This window comes from Myotis myotis, unplaced genomic scaffold (genome assembly GCF_014108235.1).
Source record: "Myotis myotis isolate mMyoMyo1 unplaced genomic scaffold, mMyoMyo1.p scaffold_m19_p_12, whole genome shotgun sequence".
Lineage (NCBI taxonomy): Eukaryota > Metazoa > Chordata > Mammalia > Chiroptera > Vespertilionidae > Myotis > Myotis myotis.
Window position 1 is genome coordinate 28,273,836 of NW_023416316.1, and position 11,598 is coordinate 28,285,433.

The 11,598-nt window shown below is 53.5% G+C and overlaps 2 protein-coding genes across 7 annotated transcripts; both read left to right on the plus strand.

Moving 5' to 3' along the window:
- Positions 1–822: 822 nt before the first annotated feature.
- DCTN3 (dynactin subunit 3) lies at positions 823–7,224 on the plus strand. Its single transcript, XM_036330518.1, has 7 exons — positions 823–974; positions 2,413–2,497; positions 3,168–3,254; positions 4,687–4,770; positions 5,987–6,045; positions 6,672–6,731; positions 6,917–7,224. The coding sequence occupies exons 1-7, from the start codon at positions 879–881 to the stop codon at positions 7,004–7,006; spliced, it is 561 nt and encodes a 186-aa protein (XP_036186411.1). The 5' UTR covers positions 823–878; the 3' UTR covers positions 7,007–7,224.
- RPP25L (ribonuclease P/MRP subunit p25 like) lies at positions 6,053–10,627 on the plus strand. Of its 6 annotated transcripts, none has more exons than XM_036330524.1 (2): positions 6,053–6,073; positions 9,793–10,627. In XM_036330524.1, the coding sequence occupies exon 2, from the start codon at positions 9,824–9,826 to the stop codon at positions 10,313–10,315; it is 492 nt and encodes a 163-aa protein (XP_036186417.1). In that variant the 5' UTR covers positions 6,053–6,073; positions 9,793–9,823; the 3' UTR covers positions 10,316–10,627. The 6 variants fall into 6 exon arrangements, with proteins under 6 accessions (XP_036186417.1, XP_036186412.1, XP_036186414.1 ...); XM_036330519.1 differs by lacking the exon at positions 6,053–6,073 and adding an exon at positions 8,946–9,052; XM_036330521.1 differs by lacking the exon at positions 6,053–6,073 and adding an exon at positions 8,950–9,034.
- The last annotated feature ends 971 nt before the right edge of the window (positions 10,628–11,598 follow it).

Genomic DNA, 11,598 nt, shown 5'->3' on the forward strand with positions numbered 1-11,598 from the left:
AGGGGACTCCCCCCCCCACACACACACACATGCCATGTGGACTTGAAGCCAAAGGTTTTCTTTTGGTGTTACATCTACCTCATTGTAAAGGGAGGGCACTTCCTCTCTGGCCAACTCCAGCAGCATCTACCAAAGAGTCCTGCCCCTAGAAACCCCCATCCTCTCCTCACTTTGTCAATGTCATGTCTAGGACCCTACCTCTTGGAGTCAGACCTGCTTCTTCTCTTCAGGAGCCATATGAAGGGTTGGATTGGGATGTTGTGGAGGAGATGTCCCTCAGGTCACATCTGGATAATAAAGCTGTAGTCCCTCCCTCCCCAGTGCCTCTTCTTGTTTGTATCTGGGGGTTGGAAAAGGAATTGTGTGGTTTACAGGCAGCGTTGGGCCAAGGGTTCTCAGCGGGAAGACAGAACAGCAAAGGCCCATGAGAATAGAAGAGCTCAGTCTCATGAGTCAGACTGCCTGAGTTCAAATCCTGATTCTGCCACTATAGTACTGAGTGGCCCCACCGTTTGAACCTTATTAGACGCTAAAAGATGATGCTCCCTATTGATCTATAGGAATGGACCAACCCTGGAATAATGAGTGTATTTATATGTCAACTTCGGGGAATGAGGTGGAGAAACCTCTTTGGTCCACGGAAATTAGAAGAAGAAAGGTAAAGGTGGTCTTGACAAACAGGAGTGGCCGTTGCCTAGGTAACCAGACAGCTTTCGACTCTCTTCACCCGCCCAGCCGGCCGCTTCCGGCACTGAAGGCCTATGACGTGACATCACTTCCTGAATGGAGGGGAGCCCATGCCCTCGGATTGGCTAGCCTTCTCCATTTGGACGGACGTCCCGCCCTCCAGCTGTTCCGGCTGAGGCGGGGCGGTAGCTATGGCGGCTGTGCCCGCTGTGCAGCGGCTGCAGGCCCGCGTAGAGGAGCTGGAGCGCTGGGTGTACGGACCGGGTGGGGCGCGCGGCTCGCGGAAGGTGAGCGATTTGGGTGCAGCGGTCCCTTTCTGAGGCAGAGACGGGCGCTCTGCTGGCCTGTGCCTGGATCGGTGCGGTTCCAGTCCCGTCGCCCACAGTCCGGCCTTTGAAATACAGGTCCGAGACCTCCCGGAGCATTTTGGACCCTCGGGGCCCATGCCCATGCCGGGAACTGCGGAGCTTTGGGCCCGTCTGAAATGGGCTCAGTATGGACCGTGACTCAGACTCCGCTCCTGCCCGCTGGGGCGCCTTGACACCCTCGGGAAGCTGCGGTCCACAGGGAGGGGTGTCATGAAGCCCTGTGTAATTAATTCTAAATGAATTGTGCAGAAAGAGGTCCATGGGATCAGAGGAGGCAGAGCAGAGTTGCCCAAGGAAGGCTCCGGGGCGCGGGAGGGTGCGGGGGCTGGGGTGAGAGGTGAGGTCTGAGAGGACTGGGATTAGGAGGGGAAGGGATCGGATACCGGGTTTTCCAATGTGGACTGGCGCGTCTTCACACCAGTACCTGAATTTTGACAACGGTGAAGCTCAGTTGTCCTCTTACCCCCTTTTTACTATGGGAAGACCTTTTTTTTTAAAAAAAAAAATTTATTGATTTTGTTACAGAAAGGAAGGGAGAGGGATAGAGAGTTAGAAACGTCGATGAGAGAGAAACATCGATCAGCTGCCTCCTGCACACCCCCTACTGGGAATGTGCTCTCAACCAAGGTACATGCCCTTGACCAGAATCGAACCTGGGACCCTTCAGTCCGCAGGCCGACGCTCTAACCACTTAGCCAAACCGGCCAGGGCAATGGGAAGACCTTTTACTGAAGGTGGAGTGTCGGGGACATCCCGGATTTAAGTGCATCAGAGGGAATGACATCTGTACACTCCTGGGGAAGTAGTTGGTACCAGCAGATTGTGCCCCATTTGAGAACTGACTTCGCAAAAACATTCTCTCCCTTTGGCATCTATAATGCTAACCCTCCTGGTTTTCCTTCTGCAAGGATGGCTGTGTTGCGCAGTTTTATTTGCCTCCCCATATAATTGACCCTTGAATTTTGGGTGCGATCATTCACTGCCATTACCTCTCCATCTATTCAGCCCTTAAATATTGGAATTCCTCATCCTCTACCCTTAAAGTCTAGGTAGGTTCGGTCAGAGAGGTGGGAACCAGAGAATATATAGTATATGCCAGTGCCCCATAAACTCTAAAATAGCTCGTTATCTCCCCAATCGAACTAGAAACTCCCCCAAGGAGTACATGATTATCTCCCTGCTCACACTGAGGATTCCTGGAAGGTGGAGCTACATCTCCTTTAATATAAGAACAAGTGACCAACCTAGATTTCTGGGGCAAAGAGGTTTGGGAGTCTGAGGGAATGCGGGTTCTTTACATCTTCCAAGCCTTGAACCAGGTGGTGTATCTTGGAAGTAACTTTCACTCCCCTTACAGGTGGCTGATGGCCTGGTCAAGGTGCAGGTAGCTTTGGGGAACATCGCGAGTAAGAGAGAGAGAGTGAAGATTCTGTTCAAGAAGAGTAAGTTGCTGTCGGGTGCCTGCCTGCCTTCTTCTTTTCCATGCCTGTACTTCCTGAGGACTGGCCCTGGTCCTGCAGCCCATTAGGTCGCTGGAGTTGCCCTTCGGGGATGGAATGTGAAGACGTTTCCCTGCTGAAACGGTGAATTGGGCTGTGCTTTCTATTTTGTGGTAAAACTCCAAGCCCATGACAGTGTCCCAAGTGATGGGATAAGAGCTCTGTCTGAAAGATCCCTTTGGTGAAGTATGGAGAACAGGTATGGGATTTCCACAGGCAAGGTTCAGAGGCGGGAAATTAATTAGGCACTGGAGTCCTAGCCTTGGCTCAGCCAGCAACCTGCCCAGTAATTAGAAATCAGATAGAGCTCTGGTTGTCTTGGTGGCACTGAGGGGCAAGGGGCCTTCCACCCTTGGTGAACATAGGTCAGTGGGAATACTGAGGGCCCCAGCATGCTCCAAGCTCTAAAGTTTGAGGTCAGCCAGCAGGTGATCAGAGGGGCGAGACAGGGAAGTATGGATAGGAGCCCTGGTAGAGGCCTGCTAATGGACACTGGAGGCGTCAGCTCCTCACTGAAGGCTCTCCCCAAGGTGGGCCATTCCCCCAGTATCCTTCATAAAACAGACCCTCACTCCCCAACCCTAATCCATTTTCCATCTTGCTACTTTTCTAGTCGAAGACCTGATCAAATACCTGGATCCTGAGTACATTGACCGCATTGCCATACCTGATGCCTCTAAGCTGCAGTTCATCTTAGCAGGTATGCACGTGCATCTGGGGATGTGGATTGTGGGGGAATTTGGGCACAGAGGTGGCCTCCCTGCCAGTCCTAATGGGTAAAGCCCAGGAAACTGCTGTCTGGAATTCTGGCCATCGTCTGGGCTGAAGCTGAGGTGGTCCGGTGGTTCTTGAGTAGCACTGGATGGGGTGTACTTCTGAACCAGCTGGAGGCCATGGTGCTAGCCACAGTGGGAATGACTCCAATGTTCTATCAATGGTCTACTTCTAGAATTTTCCTTTAGAACCTTTCTCACTTCTGCTCACAGAGGAGCTTCTAGGAAAGGGTGGGGGTAGAGAGCATTGCATTTGGGAGAGGAGACTATTGGCATGAGTTTCTACATCTTCTTTTCCTATGAGAAAGCTCTGGGATTTCAGAGTTCTAGGCAATGTCTGCGCATCAGTCAGTCAACCACTCCATGAGGCAGGGTTTGCCAAGCACCTGTGCTTGTTCATTCATTGAAAAGATTTTTAATAATCATCTACTGCATCAAATTCAGGAAATCTCTTGCACTAACTCTTGAATCCAGCCCCTCCATCCCTCCCTCTGGCTGCTTCCTCAGTGTTCGTCCACTCACACATGAACTGTTACAGTTCCCCAAGTCCTCTTTTGACCCTAGCTTCCCTTCTTGCATGTTGTCCAGTGTCATCTTTCCCAAACACATTTCCAACGTGCCGCTTTGTCTACTGGGGAACTTCAGTGTCTCTTTCTTTCTCTCCTTGCTAGGATAAAAATCCTAAACCCTTAGCCTGCCACTCAAAGCCTTCTACAGTTTGCTGGATCTCCCCTCCCATCCAGCTCTGTTTCCTATGCTCTCCTTTGTCCAGTTCAGCAACTTAAATTCTTTTTCTGCTACTCATTGACAAGCACTCTTGCTTCCAAATGTTTGACCTTACAGTCCTCCCTTCTTCGGTGCCCTTCCCACTCTTTGCAACCATTGAAATCCCCTTCGCAGGGCCATGCTCTCCTTATTGGACTCTTCCGTGACTGCCCCAGTTCTCCAGAGCCACAGAGCAGAACCGGCCTGGCCGCGGCCACGTCTCCTCTTTCAGACCTTTCCTTCCCAGGAGCCCTGAGTGTGGGGTCCTAAGTCTGAAGGAATTTGTCTCCTGTGGCCTCAGAGGGGCTCACAGAATTTGTTGAGGCTAGAGGAAGAGGCCTTCAAGTTAAAAATTGTAGAAAAGTTGGATTTGGAGAAACTTAGAGGCTCCTTGGGCTCAAGATGGGTCAGACCAGAGGCATTCAGGGATCTGGGGGCAGAATGGGGGAATGTGCACCTTGAGAAGGGGGCAGTGGGCAGTAGCTCCAAGCTCCAGGACCCAGCCATCTCCCCTGCCAGGATCTCAGCCTCTTGCATTGGAGTAGCAGTGCCCAGGCTTGCCTCACTGCCACTATCTTGTCTGTTTATCCTCAGAGGAGCAGTTTATCCTCTCCCAGATTGCACTTCTGGAGCAGGTGGAGGCGTTGGTGCCCATGCTGGACAGCGCTCATATCAAAGGTACCTCTCCACTACTCTGCTTGGGGAGGTGGGTGGATGGGCGGGACTTCCCTGTGCCTCAGGTTCCCTGGGCTCAGGCCAGGTCTGCTCCTTGTTTTTGTTTGTTTGTTTGTTTTTCCATTTTTAATCCTTATTCAAGGATATGTTTTTTTAAAATTGATTTCAGTAAGTGAGAGGGAAACATTGATTGGTTGCCTCCCATACACACCCCAACCAGGGATCGAACCTACAACTTGGCTATATGCCCTGACCAGGAATTGAACCCATGACCTCCATGGGATGATGCTCCAATGAACTGAGCCACACCACCAGGGCCCTTACCTTTATCTTTAACCTGGGCGGGGGGTGGGGGTGGGGTGGGGAGGGGGTGTACCTGCCTTCTGCATTGGGATTAAAAATTGCCAAGGCAGAGAGCTCAGTTTCAGAACCCCGGGCAATTTTGGCCTAAGAATAGTAATGTAAGCCCAGCAGCCCCAGCTCTGGGGATTCCTTCTGCCTTTATCCCATCTCTCAGCATCTGTCCTTTAGGGTGCTGCAGAGCCCAGATTTTACTGTCAGAGTCTCTCTGCCAGGTATGTGAATGTGTGTGAATTCTTCCTGCCACACTGCTGAGAGCAGTCTCTATGCCTGGGTTTTGACAAGCAGACAGTGACTTTAATTGAATCCAGATATCCATCTTGTCTGTCTCTGCAGGTATTTCTCCCAGCTCCCCCTCCCTACCCCTGGTCAGCTACCTGCTGAGCATCTAACAGCCTTCAGCTTTGGGCCTAGCATGGTGGCCAAGGATTTGGGTATTGGATTTCAGGTGGCCAGCTTAGGGACCTGGCATTTATCCACAGCCCACCTGCAGGCACCCTGTTCCCTAGGTCAGGCAGACCTGGTCCCACGGGCCGAGAGCAAAGGGACAGATCCCAGAATAGGTAAAGCTCTTTTTACCTGTCACTGCTTATGACACTGGAGTGGAGGTATGGGGCAACTCTGGGGACCCCAAGGTTTTGTCTTCTAGGAGCTTCTATCTTCCCCTCCTTTTTGGGTCTTAGAATGTGACTGGCGTGAGCAGGGAGTCCTACCACCTCCTCTAGCTGCAGCGGTCGATGAAGCCTGGCGTTTGTTTAGTTTCTCCACTCAATACTCTAATCCTGTCAAAGACCTAATAGACTATTGAGCAGTCGGGGGAAGGCACAGCATCAGCGGCCGTGTGCATTGTGTTTTACAGCCGTTCCTGAGCATGCCGCCTGCCTGCAGCGCTTGGCCCAGATCCACATCCAGCAGCAAGTATGGGAGGGGAGAGAACGGGAAGGTGGTGAGGCTCCTAGTCCCCACCCCAGCCGCCTGGGGAAGCAGCCTCAGGCTACCCTGATATCCATTCCAGGGGAAAATTGGCGGTCTATTCTTAATTTCCATCAGCCTTAGAGAGGGGAAGGGACTTGCCTAGGGCCACATCCAGGTCTCCTGCCTCCCAAAGTAGGGTTACTCTGAAACACCAAAAGGTTGAGTTGGGAGGTATCCAAGAATCCCTGGGGATGGTGTATCCTTGACTGTGGGTGGAGAAGCTGTGTGTGTGTGTGTGTGTTTATGTTTGTGTGTGTGTGTGTTTCACTATTCCCAGGCTCTGGTGTAAATCCAAAAAGGGTTCAGAAATAGAGGACGGGAGGAGGTGATATATACTAGCGGAAATGTTTCCTTAAATGTGTGGTCCATTCCTCCTTCCATCAGCTTTAAAACTGCTATTTGTGTACCCATTTTGAAGCCTGAAAGTACCCCTTTAGAAATTTGCGTCTTTTGGCTCTGGGGTTAAGCGTCACCTCTTTGGGGGATGAGGGTCCCTGATGAGGCAGAAAGGTTGGTGGGAAATGAGGGCTTTGTCCATCTCCTTTCTTTTCCACACCTTGGCCCCACAGGACCAGTGTGTGGAGATCACTGAGGAGTCCAAGGCTCTCCTGGAGGAATACAACAAAACTGTATCCTTTCTGTTCAGCCAGGCCCCTGAGGAGTTATGCAAAGCCCTGTCCTTTTCTTCCATCTCTAACTCTGTCTCATTCCATCCCAGCCAGCTCTATTCCCCTGCTCCCCTACCCTTTTGGCAGATGCAAAATATCTGCGCTACCTCACTCAGACTCCTGTTTTCACCTTGACCTGCAACTAGACATTGCTTCTCTCCAAGCAGTTCGTGCAGTGGGATGAGCTTCTGTGCCAGCTAGAAGCCGCCAAGCAAGTGAAGCCAGCAGAGGAGTGATGGCTGCTACCCATCCCACAGTGGGCCAGGGCAGCCAGGCTCTGGGGCCCTGTGCCCGCCTGCCCTTCTAATAGGGCAGAGGCAGCTCTGTATTTATTGGATTCACAGCCTACCTGTCCGCACTCAGATGGGGCCCTGAGGTCACAGGTCTGGCTACTTTGCATACCCTCCCCTCATCAGTGTCCTATTCCAGTGACAATAAACTGTAGAGATCACTGGAGGAGTGTACCGGCTTCTTGGTCTAGGATGGGGACGGGGTGATGGAGGGCAGTGTTGTCAACCTTCCTAGTGGTTGAACCAGGAGCTATATTCATCCAGGTCCAGCTTTCTGGGAGGTGTAGGGCTCTCAGGACAAATGCTCTCATTTGATTTGAACATTCACTCACATATCCATTTGTCCCACATTTACCAATTATCCCTCTTTATGTAACATTCCATGCCAGGTGGGGAGGATACAGTTAGGGCCCACCTGATCTCTGCTCTGCACAGGCTAGCTGTGAGATAGTCATGGAAAAGGGCAGCCCCGTCAGGTGGACACAGAGTCCTTTGGGACACAGAAGAAAAGAATGGAGGAGGCAGCCCTAGAGGGCGATATGCAGGGTCTTCGAGAGCCCAAGGAGCAGCAAGTGCAAAGGCAGAAAAAGCCCTTGAGTTTCTTAACTGGTAGCCTTCTTGGTGCTATTAGCCAAGAAGGGGAGCCCAGAAGAAGTTTGGACCCATTAGGCCAGCGGTTCTCAACCTGTGGGTCGTGATCCCTTTGGGGGTCGAACGACCCTTTCACGGGTCGCCTAAGACCATTGGAAAACATATATAATGACATATTGTTTTTGTGATTAATTACTATGCTTTAATTATGTTCAATTTGTAACAATGAAAATACATTCTGCATATCAGATACTTACATTACGATTCATAACAGTAGCAAAATTACAGTTATGAAGTAGCAACGAAAATAATTTTATGGTTGGGGGTCACCACAACATAAGGAGCTGTATTAAAGGGTCGGGCATTGGGAAGGTTGAGAACCACTGCATTAGGGAATGAGAGGGAAGCAGGAGAAAGAGCAGAGACTAAAATTGTCACCTCATTCCACCAGGTGTTTGCTGCCCCCTTGTGGCCTCGGAGTGCTGCGGCTCCAGGCTCCTCAAAGGCCTTGTCATCCCACCCGCGCGGCCTCAGGCAGCTCAGATTCAGCATGTCCGAACCAAGTCTGAAACTGGGGTTCTCCCAGGCCCTTCTCTCCTCTGCCCCAACAGTCGCCAGCTTCTCACCATGCGTACCTCCTAATATCTCCCCGCTTAATCTGCATTTCTCCTTTCCCACTGCCATTTCTCTGGTTCATTCAACAAATCATTTAACAAATATTTGAGTGCCTATTATAAGCCCGGCACCGGACGTGGCTCAGTGGCCACACCCCCGGGACCCAGGGGCCTGTGAGTCATTAGCGATTGCGGCCAAATTCCAATCCGCCCCCCTCCCCCTCTTAGCTGCAGCCAGAGTGAGCTGTGCACACGAACTATTTTGACTAGCCCCGAAGAAAACCCCGGTGGCCGCTAGTGCCCACGGAATGCGGTCAAAGCGCAGAGCTCGGCGACCAAGGCTCCGCCCGCGCAGCAGCCACTCTAAACGGAGCCTCGTGCCCCTGTCAAAGTGAAGCCCGCAGCTTCGCCTTTGCTACCGCGGTGTGCTCAACTAGCAACGCCATGCCTGCCATTGTGCAAGGGCCAAGTCCTTCTCGTCCTGCGGACGCGGGACACCTCCGATGGCCCCCGTCCCGCCCCAGCAGGAGGGCCCCTTCCCCAAGCCGGGCAGCATAGACCGGGCGTCACCCAGTTTTCCTGCGGAGACTCCGCGGGTCCCGCCCCGCCCCTCAGACCAGGCCCCGCCCCCAGATCCCGCCCCGCCCCAACCCAAGACCCCGCCCCCTCGAGCCAGGCCCCGCCCACCCGTCCCACCCGGCATGCGCGGCCCCGTGGCCTCGGCGCGCTCCCGGCCCGCGCGCCATCTTGGCTCTGGATCGAGCTTGAGGCACGTGCAGTCACGGCGGTGAGAGCCGGAACCTAGCGGGGTTGGGGGTCACCTGGAGGGGGGGGGGGCGGGCAGGGGAGGCCGGCTTTGGGCCGTGCGGCCTGCAGGACACTGGGGCGACCTGTGGCGATAGAGGCGGCCGAGGCCGGCGGGCCGACGCCTGGAGTTACCCAAGCAACCGCCCGCCCGCCTGCCCTCCCCGTGACCGGGGTAGGGGGAATGACCGGGAGTCTCGGGTGAGGGGTGCTCGGCCCTGCCCTGGGGATTTCGGTGCTGCGGAGGGGTTAGTTCTGTCTTTGAGGAGTTTTTAAAGAATAATTTATTCTTGAAAGTGTTACATATGTCCCCTCTTCCCCCCCCCCCCCCCATTGACTCCTTCTTGCCCGCCCCGCCCAGGCCTTCCCACGCTATGTCTGCCCGTGACTTATGCGTATATACACACAAGGCCTTTGGTTGCTCTCTTCCCACCCACGAGGAGCATTTTGGCGAGGGCTCCCCTCTGCCTCGGAGCTTGAGGGATTGGGACCTTCCTTAAAGGGCCGCATTCCGGGAGTTTGGTTCAGTCTCGGGCCGAGGGAGGGTTATGGCCTGTCCGGGGCGATGGGGTGTATGGGGTCCCGCCCTTCCCAAGGCGAGGCAGGGATGGCCCTTGGTCTTGTTCCTGGAGATCTGGGAGGAGGAACAGGCTGCTTCTGGGGGAGGCCAGGGTGCGGGTGGCCGGGGCCCATTGCCGCGCGTTCACCCGATTCTCCTTGCAGCGGGCAGTGAGCTCAGGCAGCAGCCAGCGGGATGGAGCACTACCGCAAAGCCGGCTCCGTGGACCTCCCGGCGCCGTCCCCGATGCCCCAGCTCCCTCCGGACACCCTGGAGATGCGGGTCCGAGATGGCAGCAAAATCCGCAACCTGCTGGGGCTGGTGCTGGGCCGTTTGGAGGGCGGCAGCACAAGACACGTGGTGTTCTCGGGTTCTGGCCGGGCTGCAGGGAAGGCTGTCAGCTGTGCCGAGATTGTCAAGCGGCGGGTACCAGGCCTGCACCAGCTGACCAAGCTGCGCTTCCTGCAGACTGAGGACAGCTGGGTACCAGCCTCACCGGACACAGGCCTAGACCCCCTCACAGTGCGCCGACACGTGCCTGCCGTGTGGGTACTGCTCAGCCGGGACCCCCTGGACCCCAATGAATGTGGCTACCAGCCCCCAGGGGCACCCCCTGGCCTGGGCCCCATGCCTAGCTCCAGCTGTGGCCCCCGACCCCGAAGGAGGGCTCGAGACACGCGGTCCTGAAGACCAGCTGAGCAGGCTGTTCTCCAAGCCCCAATGTCTAGGGTGGCTGTGCCTTCTCTGGAAGCCTCTACAGCTGCTCAACATCCCCAGCAAGACTTGAGTCCACAGCAGTGGGCCTCCCTGTGCTGATTCCCCTTCCCTCTGGCGTATGCAAGGGGCTGCTACAGAGAGTGACAGGTGGGGGCTCTCAGCGGGGCTCTGGTTGCTGAAGAAGGGCTTACTCTGCCCTCCATCCATAGCGCCTCTGATCTGACTGCAGACAGAGGTCCAGGGAGGGGGTTAGGAAATAAAAGTTCTGCCGTTTGTCTGTCTGATGAGCCTCCCTCTGCTTGGTCTGCTATGTGGAAATGGGGTTAGGGGGGAGGGGGTCTCTGCCCTTGTCCCCCAGGAGCTCAGAGGCTGGAGATGGGAAGGGTAGGCTCAGGCTATTGCTGGGAGGATCGTTGTTAACAAGCCTCAAACAGTGACCTGACTGACTATATCTAGATCCCTGGTGGGTCTACTGTGTGCTTCGGGCTGGTTTAAGGACTCTGCCAGGGCAGACATTTTTCTCCGTCTGTGGCATATAATAGTAGTTATGATTATGGTTTCAGGCACCAGACTGTCTAGATTTGAATCCTGATTCTGCCTCTAGATTATTAGTAAGTTACTGCTTTGTGCCTTAGTGTTCTCATCCATAAAACAGGATATAGTATTTACCTCATAGGGTTTTTATGAGGATTGGATGTAGAAATATACACATGTAACTCTTAGATACTACCTGGGCATATAGTGCTATGTAAATATTAATTGCCTAATTGTTAATGACTCAGCCTACAAACGTGCTTTTTCTTATCTTAAAAACATACCTTCATCTCATATTTTCCCTCCAGGTTTCATCTTTGCCTTCTTACCCCTGGCTGTTGCTTTTCTGTCTCACATTGGCTTTTGACTCTCAGATTCACCGTGGTCAGGTCAGGGACATGAGGGAAGAGGTAAAGATTGCAGTGGTAACCAGGGGCCTGCAGGGACCAGAGCAGGATTGTGGGCAGTGGTGGACTCTGAAGAGGTGAGCCAATTGGGTCTCCCACTGGATTTTTTTAAAAAAATTACATTTGATGTTCAAAATATTAGTTTCAAGTGTAAAGCATACTGGTTAGACATAACTTAGGAAGTGATCCTCCTGATAAGCCTTCCCACTGGATTTTGAGGTCTCCAATGTGTCTAGTAGCCTGGGTGTTCAGTCACCAGGAAAGCACAAAGTTAGGGTTCTTCTAAGCTCATGTTGTAGCAGGGAGGACTCA